Source organism: Carettochelys insculpta, chromosome 21 (genome assembly GCF_033958435.1).
Source record: "Carettochelys insculpta isolate YL-2023 chromosome 21, ASM3395843v1, whole genome shotgun sequence".
Lineage (NCBI taxonomy): Eukaryota > Metazoa > Chordata > Testudines > Carettochelyidae > Carettochelys > Carettochelys insculpta.
This window is the reverse complement of record NC_134157.1, coordinates 16,125,697-16,146,513: the sequence shown is the minus strand read 5'-3', so window position 1 is coordinate 16,146,513 and position 20,817 is coordinate 16,125,697. Positions and strand designations below refer to the sequence as shown.

The window sequence follows — 20,817 nt, the reverse complement described above, 5'->3', positions numbered from 1 at the left end:
GCTGTGCCGATGGAACCAAAGCAGCGTTTCGACTGGCTGCAGAGAGAGCACAGGGCTCTCACAGTCAGCATTAGGTGCAATCAGCCTGCACCTCCCTTCCTGTGCCCTTGCTGTGCTGTGTGTCACTTTAATAACACCAGTAGTTTAAAAAAAAAAAACTATGCCAATGGAAACCAGCAGAATCTAGCAATCCTGCACATGGGCAACAACGAACAAAATATCTCATGGGCCACACACAGAACCCTGATGGGCCACATGTGGCCCTTGGGCTGCAGGTTACTCACTCCTGCTACATAATCACCACGTAACTGTACTCTCCAGCGGTATCCTCCTCCTCTGCTAACAGCTCCTTGGGACGCTGGGGTGAAGGAGCCAGCCCCCTGGTGGGAGGATGACCCAGAGCTTTGTATTTTGGCCTCTCGGGGTAAACGGTGGCTGCTGGTGTTATTGGGTGTGTAGCTGAAGCTGGTATCTTGCGTTCTGACCCCAAGGAACCATCCACCGCAGGCTGTTGAGGACAGGGGCCGGCAGAGCAGCCTCGCACTGTGATTGGCTTGGGGGAGCGCATGCAGAAGACGGGGTTCACGTGCTCCTGGGTTTTCGGATTGAGGCAGAAATCCTGCCGCATCTGAATCCCATTCCCACAGGATGCCGAGCACTGCAGCGGAAGAAACCCAGAGGCCTTTCTAAACCGGGGTTCAGGGTCTGGGAGTCAGGAGATCTGGGTTCTAGGCTCAGCTCTTCCAGTGCTATTGGCCCATGCATTTAACCTCTGCATGCTTGCGTATCCATGCTGTGACACAGAGATGATAGCACACAGCCCCCATACCAAAGGGCCGTGAGACCCACAGATTACAAAGACTCATGCAAACCAGCCACAGGGTGGAAGTCTGATCTGACAGGGGAAGGTGCAGAAAAGACTTGCCTGGAACACGCCACCCCAAAACATACAAGTGCCATTTTTAAACAGCAGCCGAAGACCAGAAGTGTAGCTATGCATGGGCAGTGCAGACACCATGCAAAGGGACTGAAGGAAGGACAGGTGACATCCCTAGGAAGGGTTTGAGGGTGTGAGGGATGCTAACACCATGCAGGGTGCAAGACAGCAGTGATATCTCCTGGAATGTTAGTTCTGAGATTTGCTGTGAAGCCAGAGACGTGCACCCTCCTGTGCCTAGCACTGCCTTAGCAGGGCTGCAGGTACCTTCATCCAGGCGCTGAAGCCCCACTCGTAAGAGCACATCCTGACGATACAGGGGATGCTGGAGAGGGGTTTCTCCCCTGCCAGACAGGAACTCTCTTCCAGCTCCATCTCTAGGCCTTGGCGGAGCTGGACACAGGTGAGCAGTTGGGTGGCTCTGCCAAGCCCACAAGAGGAGGAACACGAACTAGTCGCTGCTACTTTCCATCTGCTCGGCAGCGAAGGAGAAAACTCAGTGCGGACTGACTCCCTTCCGCCCACGGCCCCTGCCCAAAAGCACGTGCTGAGACTCCCACCTTTGCAGCTACCCAGAGACGTTCTTCCTCTGCCCCCCACACACTACAACCTTGGCTCACCCCAAGGCTCCAGGAGGTCCCCTCTATAGCCTGCCTCCCCCACCACAATGGATTGTGTCCAGGGCACTTTTAAAGACACACATTCTCCTAAGCCCAGGCAGTCATGGTGAGTATGACAGTAAGGACCTTGGAGGGCACGGCTCCAGGTTACACAGCTCCTGCTCCTCTGGGCGAGGCAAACCATGGCACTGGGCATCTGCGATAATCTCATCCGCCTTGTCCCCGGTCTCCCTCGCACAGTACAGGACCCTGCGCGCCACGCCTCCACCGCAGCTGACGCTGCACAAGTCCACTTTGTAATGCCACCTGAGAAGAACGCAGCCAGCAGTGAGTGCCTCCAACCATCACCAAGCCACCCCCGGCCAGCAGGTCCAGCCTCCGAAGAAGGACATCCAAAGAGTATCTTACTGGGTGTTATGTGAGAGATTTGCCTGCTCCCAGCAGAGGCTATAAGCCCTACTTAAGACAAAAGCTGACTGTCCTTCAGTTCACATGGAGGGTCCTGGAACGCCCAAGCACAGTTTAGGTCCATGGTGACCAATGTGGCAAACTGGACAGTGCGGTGTGGCAAAGCGGCTCGCTAGAGCTGCACACATGGCGTGCTCTCCGCCCCTGCACACAAGCACCACACCCCCTGGTGGGACAAGCACACGGTGGCAGCAGCAGAATCGGCTCCTCCGGCGGCTTGCGCAGGGCAGCTCGTGCGGCTCGGGGAGGCGAGGCTGGAGCGGCTTGGGGCTGGGTGGCTCTGGTGAGTCACCAGCAGTTTGAGCAGTGGCGGGTAGGGTGCCTGGATGGGGGGGTGCAAGGGGGCAGCACCTGGCGCACGAGGCAGTGCCCGGCTGGTGAGGGGATGGTTGTGGAGACTGTTAAATTTCTTTTGGACACCACTGGTTTAGGTGGTAACTGTCACGTCCACCTTTGCAACCCCAGATTTAATGCACAGCGGCCCCTCCAGCGCCAGGGCTAAGATTTCCCATGGCATATACACATGGAAGGGCTTTATCCCCAAGCCCTAACGCAACTGGCAGTTACCTTGCTGGGCATGGATCAGTGCCACACTCCTTGGTGCTGGCTGGCCTGGGCACCCTACCACATTTGGAATGAGGAAGAGGTCGGGTTGCATTTCCTTCTTGCCTTACACAGCGAAGAGAGAGTGGTATTCTCCCTCCTCCACAGCTGACAGGGCACGGCGCCAGCTCCTTCGCCTCCCAGCTGGGGTGACAAGAATGGAGAGACCATCTGTATCGGGGCCCATACCACGCTTAACCTGCGGGAAATGGCACAGCCCATCACATTGCCCCGTTGCTGGTGGAAGCAGACCTTTCCCGTACCTGGGAGGGCAGAGCATGGGACTGCAGCTTTGCAGCCGGCTGGCTGGCTTTGGCACTTGACTACAGTGTTTCTCTTGGGTTTCCTCTTTGGTCTCGAAAGCCACACACACATAGTGAAGCTGGGCCACACCTGGAAGGGATGGGGAGACTGATAAAGCGGCACTCAGCTGGCAATTGAATGAGATGCTTAAGGAAAGTAGCAACATTCTGCCCACACCCCTAGACCCTCACACTAGTACCAGCCTGCTCTGGATTCAAGCCAGCAGCGTTACACAGGAAGGCTCTGCAGGGGAAGGCTCTGCACCCCCGTTCCAAGCCCTGAGCAACACGACCCCAACTCTTCCACACTCTGCATTCTTGTGACTACAGCTACACACTCACTCCGCTCCTCAGTGGTGAAAGGTTATTTACACAAATGCACGAGGGTACTCAGCTCACCCCCAGAACCAAGAATGTGCAGCCTCAGAAGCATCTCACCTCCGCCACAGGTAACGGAGCATTCTCCAGTGACAGGGCTCCAGACATGCACCGAGTGACTCTCCTTCAGTATCTCCACAAAGGGCACCGGCTCCTCCTGTGAGGGTGAATTGTCCTGCTTGCAACAGAGCAGCAAAAAACAAGTGACTGGCAGCCGCTGCTGGCCCAGGGTCTAAGCCAAGCCCACAGGAGCCAAGGGAGTCTTGTCATGAGTGTCAGAGGGCAATGGACCATGCGCACAGCACCTGGAAACCCCCAGTGAGCTCTCTCACAGACACCTCCCCCGGTCTCCTCTGGAGCAGGGGCAAATTTCAAACTGGTATGTAGGGTTGGATCCCCAGGATTCCACAGATGCAGCTAAGTCCCTCCCCACTGCTCATAACCTCCCTCTGCGACTGAAGAGGGAGAGATTTGAGCATATTTCTTTTAATTGTTTCTGGGGGACACTGGCCTGTAGATTTCAGCGCCTTGGACCTTCACAGCAACACAGCACACTCAAGGGAAGCTTCTCTCAGGCTTCGTCTACACAGCAGCCCTATTCCCGGGCAGCTATACACAAAAGTGTATGTTGAAATACCTCGTCTGCACACGTAGCACTAGTAGTGCCTATTTCAAAATAATTAACTTCTAACTATAAGCACTAAGCCCTGTCTTAGTGCCTACTTCAAAATGACTATTTCAAAACAAGCGCTGTCCCATGTCTTAACAGCACCTATTTTGAAAAAGTTATTTCAAAGGAAACGCTAGTCCTCCGGCAATGCGGTTGACTGATTTTGAAGTAACACACCTGCTATTTTGAATTTATATCCAACTAGCGGGTGCATCATGCAGGCAACAGCAAAGATATTCCAAAATAACAGCTGTTACCTCAGAATAAGGTGGCTACATGGCTGTAGCTCAGCTGTGTGGAGCGAGCCCCTACGGACGTCATGCCCCTTGGTTGATACAGGGCACCTCTTGGTTCCTGCTGGCCGGGGGGTGGTTCTCTGACATGGACACATATCTACCACCTATTTCTTTGTCTCCAGACCCATGACCTACCTGAGGTAGTCATGGCTTGTGGTCAAAACTGACCAGGGCTGGCTTAGAACCAGTGAGCTGCGGGTGACTGTCTCTACACTCCATGAGCAACCCCACAGCCGCTCAATTCCCTCTCTATCTGGCAGGCCCATACTGCAGTCTGGCTGCGAGTGCCAGGCTCCCTCTGACACACGGCACCTGGGTTTCCTTGACGTGTGGTGATTTCATGAGGGGACGGTTCTGTGATAAATGCTACTGTATCTCCACCTCTGCTTGGCTTGGAGCAATACGGTTGCATGAGAAGGAAAGCGGGTGGGGCACCGCCCAAGGGGACTTAGCTGGCCTCTGCATAGGTTAAGGTAAGCAAGGCCCCTACAGGGACACATGGGATTCTGGACTGGTGAGCTGTCATGTACAGGACACCACCTCCACCTCCAGCAGTCGATGGTCCTTCCCATCGTGGGATCTCCCACAGGCCAGTGTGTGAGGTTCCCCCTTAGCCAGGCCAGCCTACTCACCATGTTCCAGCCTACAGGACAGATGTTAACCACACATGGCACAAAGGGCAGGGGTTTCTCTTCTGCCAGGCACAGGCTGTCATCTACTGTGGTCTCCAGTCCATCGAGAACCTGGACACAGGTCACGTTCTGTGGGGTGACTCCCACCCCACAGACGGCAGAGCATCTGCCCGGCTCAGATTCCTTCCATCTAAATGGGAAATGATAGCACCGCGCCAGGATCTCAAAGCACTTGGCGAACATCCAGTCACCTGAGCCTCACACCACCTGCAGGGACTGCACCTCCCATTTCACACACGGAGAAACTGAGGCACACACGGCCGCAACACAGTACATTGAAAAGGCCACACAGCAAGCCATGGGATGCTGCCCAAGAGGATTTAGCTGGCCCCTGCGTAAAAGAACCCAGCTGCCCTCGCTTCCAGGCAGGGCCATCCCAAGGCGGGCAGGCAGAGCCCAGGGCAACCCCCCAGTGCCTCAGGTGTGGGGCCCCAGGCACGCCCCACGTCACCAGCCCTGTCCATTCCCCATTGCACCCCGACCCTGCCTCCTCACGCCCTCCCTGACCAGCCTGGCCAGGGATTGCCTGGGGCAGGAGATGGGTGGAGGCAGCAGCAGTAGCCATAGGGGATCCTCCCTGCCACACCCACCACACAGTGCTCTGCCACCTCCTCCAGACCCACTGAGCCTCGCTTCTCCCCCGGGCTGGGAGGTCTCCCAGCTGCTCACGCAGATGGGGGGCTCCGCAGTCCGAGAGGCTGTGGTGGAGCACCACGTGGTGCGTGCGTGGGGTAGGGGGGTAATCCTCTGTGGCTGCCGCTGCTGTCCTCCTGTCCACGCCCCCTGGGCCCTGACCCAGGCAACTCTCCCCCTCCCGTCCGTAGGACAGTGGGGGCAGCCACCATGGGGCCCCCAAAGGCACAGCCCCTCATCCTATGGACGGGAGAGCTCTGCTTCCAGCCCAAGCACCTCCCGCCGGTTACGAGCCGTGTCCTGAGGAGAAGAACACCGAGTCTCTGCCACTGCAAGGGAGAGGGGGCAAACATCTCCTCATGGCTGAGTCCCCACAGAAGTGTGGGGGCTGCGTACCGAGCTCCCCCCTTGAGGACCTGCTGCCCCAGCAGAGAGCAGTGAAGGGCAGAGCAGCAGAAACAGTTACAGGAGCAGGTCAGGAACCAGGTGCCCTCAAGAAAGAAGAGCATTCAATAACCTGTTCTGACGAGAGGACTGGCACACAGGACTAGGGGAGAAAGAGTCAGTGACGTAGTCCTCCCCGGCCCCATTCAGCTGGCCTCTGAGTTACCTGAAGGGACACCGCTCGGTGCTGCACACCTCGGTGGAGGCAGGTTTGGGAGCATCCTGACATTTTGAATCAGGAAGAGTCAAGGTCAAGCCCCCTTCCGTCTTCATACAACGAACCAACCGCTCCATCGTTCCACCCCCACACGTGGCACTGCAAGGGCCAAAGGCCCCCGCCACCCAGCTGTGAAAGGGCAAGAGACAGCAGTGTCCATCTCTAGTGACACGCGACTTTAGCTTAGTGGCGGAAAAGGCCATTCAGGGAATACTCACCCTGGTGGGCATGGTGCCATAGTGCAGGGCTCCTGCCTGGAAGGGGGCTGTGGGCTCTCCAAACACTGCTGATCACCTGTTATTTCTTTCCGGGCTTGATCAAAGCAGGAGTAATCTACTCGTAGCACCCCTAGTAATGAGAGATGAGCACAAATATTAGAACAGCCATTTCTGGGGATCCCAGCTAAAAAAGGGAAGGGAAATTCTAGGCTGACTGGCAAGCTGGTGTTCGCTCTTATAGAAAGAAACTGTTATTTTCCCTTGTCCAAGAAGACAAAAGAGCCAGTCTGGGAACACAGCCCTTACAGAAATGTTAAACATATTTCTCAGATGGGTTCCATCTTGAAAGGATTTACAGTAAGTTTCTCTCAATAAAGGTTATAAAAGATCAGCTGTTGGACTCTTAGCCCACTTCCAAATTGAAAAAAAAAGTGTTGCACAAAAAAATTCATTCCCCAGCTCTAGATCAGACGTTAAAAAGTAATTTGGTTTCAGTAATAAGGCCTTTAACTAGCTCTAAATCTTCGCCTGGAATGATTTTGATCAAATGCTTTAGTTGGTGTTTATAATCAAATGCACAGTCAGCTTCTCAGAATCCTCTTAGAGTTTATAGGGATTGATTATATTGAGTGTAAATTGGAGGATTTAATTCTAAACCATTGTTGAGACTAGCTTGTTGATTTGATTGTTTGATTTGATAGCTGTGCTGCTTTATTCTTAGCTTAGTTTAATATTAGTAACAATAGCTTAGATATGGTCTCGGTTTCAAAAGTTTTAATGAAGTACAGGAAATCGATACCAAATCGTATTTCCTTCAGTAAGCACACTGAGTCCAGGAGGTTTGAGGACGCAGGTGGATAGCAGCCAGTCAAGCTTCAAGTCTGAGCAACTTCCCACAATTAGCCATTGGTTCTCACATCTGCCTCACCTTCCCCACAGCTCACCGAGCAGGTCCTGAACTGAGGAATCCACACATGCGCATGTTTCTCCCTTGGTACAAAGTAGCTGAAGGTGATGTCTGGGTTGGTGACATCGCCATATTCTTTCCCGTACTTCCTATATACCTGGGCAAGGAAAAGAGTATAGCAATCTAGAGGTTAGCTCAGGTTCATACCTATGTTCTCCCTCAGCTTTTCCATCCATGTGCAGAATAAATTTGTTATGCGCACTGACGCAGGTGCATGCACACCATGAGCAGAAACAAAAATCTGACCACGGGCTCCTGTCCCAGCTCCGCACAGCCACAGGGCTGCCATGGGGCTTCTGTCCTGGCCCCTCATTGCCAGGGAGCTGCCACAGCTTCAGTGCCAGCTCCAGCAGCAGCAGCCCCAGGATGCAGTGGGCTCTGGCCCCAGCCTGCTCTGCCGTTGGGCTGCCAGTCTACCCTGGCACTCTGGCTCTGGCTCCGCACTGCTCCCAAATGGCCTGTCCACCTTGTGACTGGCCCTCCAGCCCTTAGGCTCCTGCGCTCTCTGGTCAAGGAGCATAAGTGGTCCTGCCAGACAACAGATGTTGCTGGACCAGAGAGTGCCGGTTTCCAGGGGCGGAACCTGTATTTCTGCACAAAATACACAGTCAACCTGTGGAACTCCCTGCCAGAGGATATGGTGAATGTCAAGACTGAGAGGGTTCAAAAAAGAGTTAGATACGTTCATGGAGGATAAGTCCATCAATGGCTATTAAACAGGATGGGTGGCGATGGTGACCCTCGCCTCTGTTTGTCAGGGCTTGGATGGGATGAGAGGAGTTAGATCACTTGATGTTCCCTCTGGGACATCTGGCATTGGCCACAGTCGGAAAACAGGGTACAGGCTGAATGGATCTTTGGTCTCACCCGCTACAGTGTTGGCATTCCTATGTTCTTCAGTTTCTTCCTGCATCTGTGAGTGGTCCCCTGTTTAATTCCATAATTTGTAAATTAACGGGAACTAATCGTGTCTGCAGCCTCTTCATTACCTTGATTTATTACTTCTCAGTATATTCTCTAATTAATTTACTGCCGGTGAAAGGGGTCAAAAGCCCTTGAGCATGACTATGTCTGTGCGTTACAAAGCAGTACAGCACAGGCAGGGGCAAGGCACTCTTCTCTACCACTTCCACCCCCTTCACCCTGCCCCATCCCCAAGCACTCCTCTGCCCCTCAGATGAGATGGGTCTCTCACTCGTCCGTTCTACCCTCATACCTCCTCTGAGACAGCCTACTAGAGCAGTGGTCCCCAACCTTTTCACAGGCTAATGAGACAAACAATCCCACCACACACCCTTTTTTTTTTCAGCTGAATCAATTGCTCATAAACCTCAGGTTTATTGCCCCTTGCTATGGTTACAGTCTTACTGTCTCCCACAGCATTCTTGTCCATAAGTTAAGGAAATATGGATCGGATCCTTGGACTATAAGATGTATAGAAAGCTGGCTTGATGGTTGGGCCCAACAGGTAGTGGTCAATGGCTCAATGTCTGGATGGCGGTCGGTTTCAAGCAGAGTGCTGCAAGGCTCAGTTCTGGGGCCAGTGTTATTCAACATCTTTATTAATGACCTGGATGAGGGACTGGATTGCACCCTCAGCAAGTTTGCAGATGACACAAAACTAGGAGGAGAGGTAGATACATTGGGGGTAGAGAGAGAATCCAGAAGGACCTGGATAAATTGGAGGATGGGGCCAAAAGAAATCTGATGTGGTTCAATGAGGAAACGTGTAGAGTCCTGCACCTGGGGCAGAAGAATCCCAAACATTGTTACAGGCTGGGGACCGACTGGCTCAGCAGCAATGTGATGGAAAGGGACCTAGGGGTTATGGTGGATGAAAGGCTGGATATGAGTAAACAGTGTGCCCTTGTAGCCAAGAAGGCTAACGGCATACTAGGGTGCATTAGGAGGAGCATTTCAAGCAGATCTGAAGAAATAGCTATTCCTCTTTATTCGGCACTGGTGAGGTCACATCTGGAATATTGTGTCCAGTTTTGGGCCCCCCAGTATAAAAAGGATGTGGATTTGCTGGACCAGGTTCAGCGAAGGGCAACAAAAATGATTAAGGGTCTGGAGCACAAGACCTATGAGGATAGGCTGAGGGACTTGGGCTTGTTTAGTTTCCAGAAGAGAAGACTTAGAGGTGATTTAATAGCAGCCTTCAACTTCCTGAAGGGGAGCTCTAAAAAGGAGGGTGAGAAGCTGTTCTCAGTGGTGTCAGATGGCAGAACAAGGAGCAATGGTCTGAAGTTGAAGAGGAAGAGGTGTAGGTTAGATATTAGGAAAAACTACTTCACCAGGAGGGTGGTGAAGCATTGGAATGCATTGCCTAGAGAGGTGGTGGATTGTCCATCCCTTGAGGTTTTTAAGTCCCAGCTGGACAAGGTCCTGGATGGGGTGACTTAGTGGGGGTTGATCCTGCTTGAAGCAGGGGGCTGGACTAGATGGCCTCCTGAGGTCCCTTCCAGCCCTGTGATTCTGTGATTCTGTGTGATTCTGTGATTATTGGAGAGGTTGGCAACATAGTAGCACATATAACAAGCTGAACAAGCATCAAAGGCATTAATGTTCCACATCCCCCACAGAGAACCATCTGGACAGCCAGCACAGATACATTTTCAAAATCTGCTCAATGCCATGCTGGGGATGTTGAGTAAACACCACTGAAAGCTGCTCCCCTCCCCGCCAGCCCATTGGAGCCAGGACACGGCATTTAAACCACATCCCATCTGCAGTGGGTTCCTGCCCTCTCTCCCCCTTGCCACAGGAGGGAGTGGGGGCAGGCTCCCTGCCAGCTCGTCTGGGCCACGGAGCAGCATTTCAGCTGCCTCCTGATGCAAGCGGGGCGCTGCGGGGTTGGCATTTCCCCTCACAGTGGCCCTGCAAAGAACCACCAAAGGGGCAGAATTGACAGACCCTGCCTCAGCTGGGACTCACGCAGCTCTACAAAGAGCCACAGCGAGGGGAAACTTCATGGCACACTTGGACAGTTCCCATGGCACACCAGTGTGCTGCAGCACACTGGTTGAAAACCACTGTACTAAAGCAAGCTGTAGCAGTGGGACTTACGCTGTGACCCAACCGCTGGGCACCGAATAGAAGCCAATGCTTTTTGTGAACATTTCAAGTGAGCACTGGGTCTGTTTATCACTTCCAATCATTCAAACGCCGATTAACTCTGCCACAAAAACAAAACCCCATATCTGAATTCATGTCCTGCATGAGCTTCCTTTTCTGAGTCGCTTTGCCTCAGGATGGCCGTGTCTACACCTAGGAAAAACTTCGAAATGGCCATGCTAATGGCCAAATCAAAGAAAACTAATGAGGCGCTGAAATGAATATTTAGCTCCACATTAGCATGCTGCCGGCCGCGGCACTTCAAAAGTGCCGCTTTTCACTTGCATGCAGCTCATCTCCACGGGGTCCTTTTTGAAAGGACCCTGCAGATATCAAAATCCCCTCATTCCTATCAGGTGAGGGTCAGGAGGTCCTATCAGGAATAAGGGGATTTTGATGTTTGCAGGGTCCTTTCGAAAAGGACCCCCCAGGAGACGAGCCCTGCGTGAGTGAAATGCGGCACTCTGAAAGTGCCGCAGCCAGCAGCATGCTAATGAGGCACTGAATATTCATTTTGGCACCTCATTAGTATTCTTAGATTTGGCCATTAGCATGGCCATTTCGAAATTTTTCCTAAGTGTCGACATAGCCGATGTGTGTGTCTGCTATTGGAACATGAACCTCACCAATGAAAGATGGGAACTGAGAAATTAGATCAGTAGCTTTGTAATTTCACCAGCCAGGCTTGTTTCTGGGAAGAGAAACAACCTCATGTAGAGAGATTTGCTGCCAGGGTTCCACTGTTCTCCCCTGGTTTTAATTCCAAACAGCCTTCAACTAAATCTACCGAAAACCCCAAAAAAACATGTGCTCAACATGTGCCCAAGAAACCATCTCCAGCATGGAGCTCAATTTCTGCTGGTATAGGGCTCAGAATCCCAAGCACCGCCAGACTCTGCCTTCCAGGTCTTATCCCTGACACACAGCCCCAAACCAGATCTGGTTATCTCCTTCCCAGCCCCACCAAGCTACCTGTATCTCAATGTCCTCATGAGTTGGCCCATCCACGTGGACTTCCTCCAGGTTCGGCAGGTTGTCCTCTGTGAGAAACACCCTGTACGTGATCTGACTGTCCTCCACCGCTGATGGATAGGTGGTGTTCCAAGAGATTCTCTCCTTCCCAGCAACCACATACCGACCTTGCACCTTCACAGCTGGAGAAGCAACAATGGCAGTGAGGGTGCAGGGGTTTAAAGGATTCACAGAATCAAACAGAGATGCTGGCTTCCTTGTAGACATCCACTACCGACTCATCCAGTCTTTTTTAAACATCCCAAGCAATGGAGCATCCCCCAACTTCTCTACCAAGAGTATCTCCCAGAAGATTACACTGCCAGGATGCTCTCCCAGTCTTCCTTTCCTTGAGGCTGCCTGCATGTTTGGGGCACAGAAACCAACCTGCCCCGTGGCTCCCACCTTCCCGTTATACTCACCCAAATGAGTGAAGAGAGGCTTCCGATTGGCAACATGGACGTGGGTGGTCTTGGGAGGCAAAGCTAGAAATGTGACATACTCTGGGGAAGGAACACAGAGAAGGTGAGGTCACATTTGCTTCCGCAACTTCTGTAAAGGGGGGGCGGGGTTAAGACTGACCCCCACTCTGACACACCAAGTGCAGAAGGCAGGAGCCTGCAAGAGACCTTAAAAATACCTCACCTCGCCAGGTTTCTGCTTAAAAGCTTCCCAAAGTCCCAGATTCCCTGACCCTGAGAGGTAACTGCCACCACCCAGGTGAGAAACCCCCGCTCCCACCCTTTTCAAATGCAGAGAGACACACTTGAGCTGTCTCCCTGAGGGGTAACCCCCAGCTCCTAACCCTCCCTTAGGAGAGAACTTGGAAACAAAGAGGGAGAAATTAAGTTGCAGTCTGACAGCTGACCTTTCAGTCTTAGGCTCCCATATACACAGACCCTTCTCTAGGACATTGGAATCAAATCATCGCCTTGAAAAAAACGTAATTTATCAACAAAACAAGTGATAAAATATACACAAGTAAAGTGAAAAAACATACTTGGCTGCTAGGTGTTACAGAGCAACTCAAAGAAGGAAGGGCAAAGCACAGAGGATCACTTCCCTGGGATTCAATTTAGAAGTTACAGCGTATGCTGGTAGGGGGGCAGTACATCAGCCAGACTGAGAAGTCCTGGACCAAAGCCAAAATAAAATAATAACCTGGTCACATCGGACTAAACATTTCCTTTCCACTTACATATCTGTATGCCCAGATCTCCCTGGGGCTTGGGTATTTATTGAATGCCTTACGCCCTGCTTAGGCTTAAACATCTTTGTGTCTCTGTCCTCTGGCCACACGAAAGAAAGACCCCCCTCAGCAAGTACTGCTTCAGTTCCAAAGCTGCCTCTCTCTTCCCATTGACTCACCTGGCTGCCTGCCAACAGAGAACCCACTCTCTCTGGGTTTAACCCTTTACAGGTATTGACTCATAACAGGAGGTTGTAATTATAGCCCTTGCCCTCATGGTGCCAATTCCAGGTGAGGAACTAAAGCACTTCACTGACAGTAACACACTAAACTCCCCACTTGGCAGTAGCATATCACTACAGAAAGACCAGAAGAGGCACAGAGAACTCAATTCCCTCAGTGTCACTCTACTGACTTCAGAGTCACCCCTGGAATGAATCCAGCCAAGAAAGCCAGCGCAGAGCCGAGGACAGCCTCAGCATCCTCTGTCCAGCTACCAGAGTCCTGAACTCACTGTCAGTTTTATAAAACACCCTCCAGAGAAGTTACACAAGGGTGATGGCAGGGGTGAGGTGAGCCCCTCACATCAGCGTTGTACTGCTCAGGAGGAAATGGCCAGAGCACATGGCCCCACTGTTTTACAGAACTCTGCTCAGCTGAGCTCTTGCCCACAAGCCAGAGTTTGGGATCCCCACCCGTGGCAAAAACTGCAGCCGCCCTGCAAAGGACTCAGCAGGGAAGCCAGGCTGGAACGTCTCGCATGAGTCTCCATCTCTGCCAGCCTATTCGACACAAAACCACCTCCAGGAAGCAGCCTAGGGCCCGTGCAGAGCTCTGCAGCCACTTTGGGGGCATCTGGCAACTGAGAAGACCCTGATGCGGGCAGCGGGTTGCAGACCTCTGGCTTTTCCTTCTGTGTAAGAGCCGCTCACTCTGGCACAGGTGGTGTTGTCTCCCCCGCACACCTTGCAGGGATCCATCGCCATCCCAGAGTCCATCCTGCCGTCACAGCCGAACACCTGAGCAAAGGGCAGAGCTGTAAGATGGGCGCAGGGTGGGAAGAAGGTGAGGTGATCAGAGTGGGATTTCCTGTGTTCCATTCTTTACACTACCTTTCCCCTTGTAATCTGAGTGAGCAGGGACTGAGGGTGTGAAGCCAACGAACCCAAGTCGTCAGCAGGTGCGATTGAACAAGGGACTGTGGGGGCTAAAGCCATGAGCTTCTATTGCATGAGCTAAAATCCAACTGGCCCTTAGCCAAGGCTGTAGAGCAGACTTCATTCTCTTGCTTGGCGGTCTCAGTGCCCCTTGATTACACACAGGCATTAACCTGAGGAGCAGATTAATATGTGCAACGGAAGACATGGGGCCCCATCTTCCACAATCCAGTCATCTAGGAAGGCTGGGGCTGCAGTGCAGCTGCCCGGGTGATCCTGGGGCTGGGGCCAGGACTGCAACCAGTTGGCCGTCCAGCTGCTCTCCAGGCCGGGACCACATGAATACTCAGCTGCTCCTGGGGCCAGGGCTGAAGCCGTGAAGCTATTCAGCTGCTCCCAGGGCTGTGGGGCCAGAGCAGGATGAAGCTATGGCTACTTAGCGCTCCTGGAGCTGTAAAAGAGGGGAACTGGGGCTACGTGGCTGCCCAGCATTGGGCAGACGGGATGATATGCAATAGCCTAGTCGGGGGCAGGACCCGGTCCAGTAGCCACAGAGGGGGCTGGGCTCTGGTGGGCACGGGAATGGCAGGACTGGGGCTTGCGTCCCCTGCCTGGCCTTCACCCAGCACCCACTCACCTGGGCAAAGACACTTGCTTAACCAGACTGATTGGGACACCAAAAGATACAAAGCCAGGACTAGGGAAGGCTGAACCAGATAAGCTGGGAGCATTGCAGGTTTTGTGAGCCATGTGGCATTTTCTCCTGTAACTTGAGGCTTCCCTAACAGACACTGGGAGGACAGAGGCCCCACTCTGCAGGGGTGTAGATGGTTTATTCACAAGGCAGAAGGTCACTTGCCCAGCCAAAGGCTGGCAGCTAGAGGTGATTTCAGGACACCCGGGGACAGGCGTTAGCACCCAGGAGTCAAGGAGGACAGGACACACAGAGTTTCCCAATCCCACTCGTCTCTGACTCAGTTCTGCCCACCCATCCTGCCCTCCACCACCACGCACTGTAACCACACGAGCAGATTGAGGCTCCACTTGCGCCAGTGGGAAAGGCTCATTGGCTCAAAACCACCTCATGAAGTTGGCAGGCCCCCCAGACTCTGTCTACACCAGACATAGAGGTCAACCGCAGATAGGCAGTTTTAGCTATGCCAATTGAAGAGCTAAAATCGATTTATTTGCACTCAACTTCCATGTCTGTCCACACGGGGAAAGGCTGACGGGAGCGTTTCTCCCTTCGACCTTCCTTAATCCTCACCACTTGCGAGGAGCACAGGGGTCAGTGTTGACCCCTGGAAGAGTCATTTCGCAGGTGTGTGAAATCAAACCACAGAAGATCCACCCTGAGCAGGTCCATCTTCCATGGTAGTGTAGATATAGCCTCAATCTGATGGTGAGAAAGTCAGCAGCTGTTCAGTTCATTACAGAGGCTGATCTGGGCCTTAGGCTACTAACAACATAAATAGCCACTACAGCCAAGAGGGTGGGGAAAGCCAAGCCTATGGCCATGTCATCTGTCAGTTGCACTATGGAACGGCTGGAGAAATGCAGAGCATATAGCGACAGAGACGGGAACACCGCCACCTTCCAGGCATAAACAAGGCTAATCGAGGAACCTAAGAAACATTAGGCGACAGAAGAGGAAGTCAGCCTACATCTACCACTGCATTACAGACTTTGGTGAGGAACTTAAACCACACTTCCTCAGACTGGACGCCTCATCCATCCCTATTTCTTACATCAGAGGAAGCACACACGGGTGGTTACAACTTGGCTTTTAGCATCAGGATAAAATTCTGAAATTTTATTCCTCATTTTGCTGCTGTGACTCTGCAAATCATGGAAGAGTCAGGTTTGCCCAGAGCTAAGGACACCCACCCACCTTAACAACATGGATGACTAGACAAACTGAATCGATACCAAGGGTTATTTCAATCTCACGCTTCAAGGTCTGATCAGCTGCACTGGTCAGGAAAGAACTGCACACATCCATACAGTATAATCAGCAGGGTGCACTAGCCGGAGAGGGTTGGCAAGGGATGCACAAGGAGGACGCTCAATTTGTCCAGAAGTCCAAACACCTGTTGCAAATCCTGTTCTTCTAGGAGAGTCAGCCTCAAAAGTCTGGGTCCCAGTTTGCTTGCTCCCACCCTCTGGGGGGCAGCTCCTTTGAGAGAGTTTAAATCCCATGTCTGAAGCTTGACCTGCTTTCACCATCCACTTGCGGGAAGGAAACTGCTTACCTTGCAGCGGCCCATCACACACAGATCAAAAGCCCCTTCGGCTCGGCGGTTGCTCTGCTCACACCTGGTTCCATCTGTGAAACTGTCCCCCCGGCTCACCATAAAATTCTTCCCCTCTGCCCTGCACATGTGTTTGCACAGGGCATCCCCTGGGGGGGTAGGGGTGACAGACACAGGGAAAGAGGTGGTTACACGGGCAAAAAAGGCACAAGAGATTCAATTGCACTGTGAGAGGGCAGTAATCAGCTAGCAAAGCTGCCATTTGATTGGCAACTAAGGTCGGGACATTATGGCACTCTGTGAGTCCTCCTCCCCAAAGGAACTGCTGTCACCTTTGCTCTCTATTTACCTGTGGCATAACCAGCAGCTGACGTCCACTTATAAAAAGATGGGGTGTCCGGTATGAGATACAGTGGCTTCAGGTTTGTTGCTGCGCATTGTTCAGCCATAAACTCCAACTGGGTGGTCAAACAGGCCTAGGGAAGAGGAAGGTTATTATGCAGGCAAGGTGAAATGGAATATGACAGCAGACTCCCAGGAAGCCTTTCCCCCACTACTACCTAAATGCAACCACATCCGGGGTCAAAGCAGCAGCTGTCGAAAAGAAAAACAGCAAATGAAGGGGACTATCTCACCGAGGAGAAGTAGCAGAAGAGTTTTGGCAGGAGGAAACAGCCAGGAATGGGAGATTGATGCAGTGTAGATGATGTTATTGCTCCTGCTTATCCAAAATAAATGTCTGGTGGAAACGTGAGCAATACAAACCTGAGCACAGTCCTGTGCTGAAAGGACTCGGGGCACGTACGCAGCAACAGGAACGGTAATTTCCAGCTCAGCTCGACAGACTCACAATAGGGGCAGGTCTATACTAGACCTTAATGTCGATCCTACATACACAGTTCCAGCTACAGCATTGCACAGCTGGAGCCGAAATATCTACAATCGACTTATCTGGCCGTCCTCACTGAGGGAAGTCGAAGGGAGAAACTTTCCCCTTGATCTCCCTTACTCCTCGCAAGAAGGAGGAGTACAGGGGTTGACTGTCGAGCCCCGACGTTTCAATTTCACGTGTCCCTACTAGGCACGTGAGTTGGCCCCGACCAGGTCGATCCCCCACTGAGTGCAGATGTACCCTAGATTGGATTGAGCTATCTCATTAACAGCTGCCGTGTTCCCATGGTGATACACGCAGTGGGACAGCTGCCCAAATAAAATCCCATACAAGACCCTAAATCAGGACCCATGTGGTTATCCCATGCTGCCACCTGCACCATCCTGGCTTCCTGCCATACTTCTGATGCTCACGGAGATCCATCTCCCTGAGCTGGGAACCACCCCTCCGGCTGCAGTGTCACCGTACCTCGGAGTGCCTGGCCAGCTCTTGAAGGGCTCCCACATGAGCAGCTTTCTTACACGTTGAGGGAGCTGGTCAGTTATCAATCGGTAACTGGCCTGAGTCACAGTGGAACAAATATGTATCTCGTTATCACACAGTTAGAGCCGCAGGCCCAACGCTTGGCTTCCTTCCCCAGGAAATCAGTTGTTTTGACTCTGAAAGCCGGGGCCCTGCACTGGTACAGTTCTCAAAGGGTTAAAATTGGCACCTAACCTGACAGCGCGTTGCTTGGCCATGGTGTGATTCCTGCAATGGGAGAGACGATGTCCTACCTGTGTGTTGCACATCTCAGCCTGGAGGTCGGCTCCCCTGCACTCCTGGCCCCCAAAAGCTGGCCTGAAAGCAACAGACATGAGGGTCCATGGGCCGTCGGGCAATGCCCCTCAGGGAGGAGACAGAGGGCCCTGACCAGGGAGTGCCTTGCAGCAGCACTCAGATCTGTGTGTTGCTGTCCCACCCGGCTTCAGGGACAGCCACACTGAACCGGCTAATGACACAACCCGTCCACAGGTCGGCAATACAGCCAAGCAATGGAGCGACCAGGGCTGGATTAACTCTTCTAGGGGTCTGGGGTCCGTAGGGTTTTTGGCCCTTCCTTAGACTTTGGGCAGGGCCAAAAATGAAGAGCACTGTGTGGGAAGGGGCTTCAGAAAGCGGACTGGGGTGGGGATGCGGGGTCTGGGCAGGAGGCAGTGTGCAGGAGCAGGCTGGGAGTGGGGGTACAGGGTAGGGATGTTATAGGTTAACTGGTAGACACTAGGGCAGCCCTTGTCTACGGTGGCCCCCCTGCTGCAGACTGGGGCTAATCCAGCCGGGCTGGAGCGCCCCCCACCTGGGGAAGTGCTATAGGCAAGGACGCTCCAGCTGGGCCGGAGCAGCCCAGGTCCCCAGCATGCCACAGGGAGGGGTGACACTGCTTGGCCACAGTAACCCCCACCCCAGCCTGCCACAGGTGGGATGGGGGCAGCTGGGGAGGCTACTCCAGAGGCCATCCTAGCCACCTCCCCTTGAGTTGGTCAATCAATAGGTAAACCAATTAACTGGGATTTTACATCCCTAATGCAGAGCCTGGACAGGAGGGAGGGCGCAGAAGTGTGCTGGGAATGGGGGTGCAGGGCCTGGGCAGGGGAGAGGTGCAGGAGTGGGATGGAGGTGTGGGAGGGAAGTGCTGGGCTGGGCTGGGCTGGGCTGGGCTGGGCTGGGCTGGGCTGGGTGTGGGGGAAAGGGAAGGTGCAGGACGTGGCAGGTGACTGGGTTTAGCTCCCATTTGGCAGCAGAGAAGAACACAGTTCCACTCCGCCCTGTGCTTCCGGGCACCATCCCCACCGCCCCCATTAGCTGCGATTCCCAGATGGGACCAGTGGGGGAACAGCCTGCAGACGAACACAGGGGTGGAGAACTTCCCTGTGCTCGAGGCAATGTGGCTCCAGGGAAGGAGAGTGACCCTCCACCTCTCCTGGCCCCACCAGGCAAAGCCGGGCAGGAGTGCAACACGCAGAGTCCTTAGCAACCCTGGGCTGCAGCCCCGAAGTCCCTTTCATAACCCTGCCCTGAGTGAGATAGGGACGAAGGCCTTGGAAAGGCTCATCCGGGCAATGAGACCTCTGGGCAACAAGAGCTGAGAACAATTGACGGTATCGAGACAGACATGGAACTTATCACGTTAGCGAAACCCACAGCAAAGCCAGAGCAGGGTGCGGAGCAGGGTGCCAGCCCACACTAAAATGACCTCTCACGCCTATGCACTGCAGTCCATGTTAAAAGAGCAGTAGCACCAATTCCTTCGGCCTGCAAACAGCCGGCGGGGCCTGCGACTGCCCCCAGAAGTGGTGCCGGGAAAGAAGAAAGACTTTACCTGGGGTTGTTACAGAGTCGCCTTCTTGTTACAACTCCTCCTCCGCAGCTGCGGGAGCAGGCGGTGAGGGGGCTCCAGCTGGACCACTGCCCATGCACCACCGCCACGGGGTTCAGCTCTTCCAGAGAGCTACAGCGTCCCTTGGAGCACCACTGGAACCCAGAACACCAGCAAGATCATCAACAGCAACGCCACAACTGCTACCGCAGGAAGCTGGGGAGGCGGGGAGGGCAATACGGTCTCCGCCCCTTTGTCTGGAGAAATGCCCCTGGAAGGGTCAAGTGTCTTGTGCACCAGTCACTGCCCTGCCTGGGAGAGTGGTGAAGGAGTTGGACCCCAAATCACCTGGGGAGAGCTGAATGAGGCATTTTCTCCTCCAGCTCTACCGCCCACAGTGGACGTAAGAACATGAGAACATAAAACAGCTATTCTGGGTCAGACCAAAGTTCCATCTAGCCCAATATCCTGTCTTCCAGCTGTAGCCAATGCCAGGTGCCCCCTGAGGGAACGAAGAGTCAGTAGTCACTGAATGAGCCATCCCGTTGCTGATTCCCAGCTTCTGACAGAGGCTAGGGACACGACCCCTGCCCATCCCAGCTAATCCATGAATTCCTCCAGTTGGTTTTGAACCCTGTTATAGCCTTAGTGTTCACATCATCCTCTGGCAAGGAGCTCTACCAGTTGGCTGTGCATTGTATGAAAAAATGCTTCTTTTTGGCTACGTCTACACATGCCCCAAACTTCGAAATGGCCACGCAAATGGCCATTTCGAAGTTTACTAATGAAGTGCTGAAATGCATATTCAGCGCCTCATTAGCATGCGGGCGGCCGCAGCACTTCGAAATTGACACGCCTCGCCGCCGCGTGTCTCGTCCCGATGGGGCTCCTTTTCGAAAGGACCCCGCCTACTTCGAAGTCCCCTTATTCCCATCAGCTAATGGGAATAAGAGGACTTAGAAGTAGGCGGTGTCCTTTCGAAAAGGAGCCCCGTCGGGACGAGACGCGCGGCGGCGAGGCGTGTCAATTTCAAAGTGCCACGGCCGCCCGCATGCTAATGAGGCGCTGAATATGCATTTCAGCGCTTCATTAGTAAACTTCGAAATGGCCATTTGCGTGGCCATTTCGAAGTTTGGGGCACGTGTAGACACGGCCTTTGTTTGTTTTAAACGTCTGGCTTATTAACATCACAGTTCTTGTGTTATGGGAAGAAGTAAATAACACTTCCTTATTTACTTTCTCCACACCAATCGTGATTTTCGACCTCTACCATATCCCTGCTGAGTCATCTCTTGAAACAGTGAAAACATCCTATGCCTGTAGCATATCTGATAACCGGCTCTTCTGTTCAGCAGGCAAAGGGATAACCCAGCCCAATGGCTGGCAGATGGCACCAGA

At 53.1% G+C, this 20,817-nt stretch overlaps 1 protein-coding gene across 2 annotated transcripts in view; it reads right to left on the bottom strand.

The window, feature by feature from the left end:
• ADAMTS13 (ADAM metallopeptidase with thrombospondin type 1 motif 13) overlaps nt 1–20,817 on the bottom strand; it is a 45,755-nt gene that overhangs the window by 8,840 nt on the left and 16,098 nt on the right. For both annotated transcript variants that reach the window (XM_075015217.1, XM_075015216.1), the window contains 17 exons: nt 19,423–19,574; nt 17,840–17,903; nt 16,521–16,647; nt 16,172–16,320; nt 13,661–13,781; nt 11,996–12,076; nt 11,535–11,716; nt 7,407–7,542; nt 6,479–6,608; nt 6,210–6,389; nt 4,907–5,096; nt 3,369–3,486; nt 2,892–3,021; nt 2,593–2,772; nt 1,684–1,863; nt 1,205–1,409; nt 310–658 (listed from right to left, as the gene is read on the bottom strand). In XM_075015217.1, coding sequence (XP_074871318.1) covers nt 310–658; nt 1,205–1,409; nt 1,684–1,863; nt 2,593–2,772; nt 2,892–3,021; nt 3,369–3,486; nt 4,907–5,096; nt 6,210–6,389; nt 6,479–6,608; nt 7,407–7,542; nt 11,535–11,716; nt 11,996–12,076; nt 13,661–13,781; nt 16,172–16,320; nt 16,521–16,647; nt 17,840–17,903; nt 19,423–19,574 — 2,674 coding nt within the window. The remainder of the gene's footprint in view (nt 1–309; nt 659–1,204; nt 1,410–1,683; nt 1,864–2,592; nt 2,773–2,891; nt 3,022–3,368; nt 3,487–4,906; nt 5,097–6,209; nt 6,390–6,478; nt 6,609–7,406; nt 7,543–11,534; nt 11,717–11,995; nt 12,077–13,660; nt 13,782–16,171; nt 16,321–16,520; nt 16,648–17,839; nt 17,904–19,422; nt 19,575–20,817) is intronic.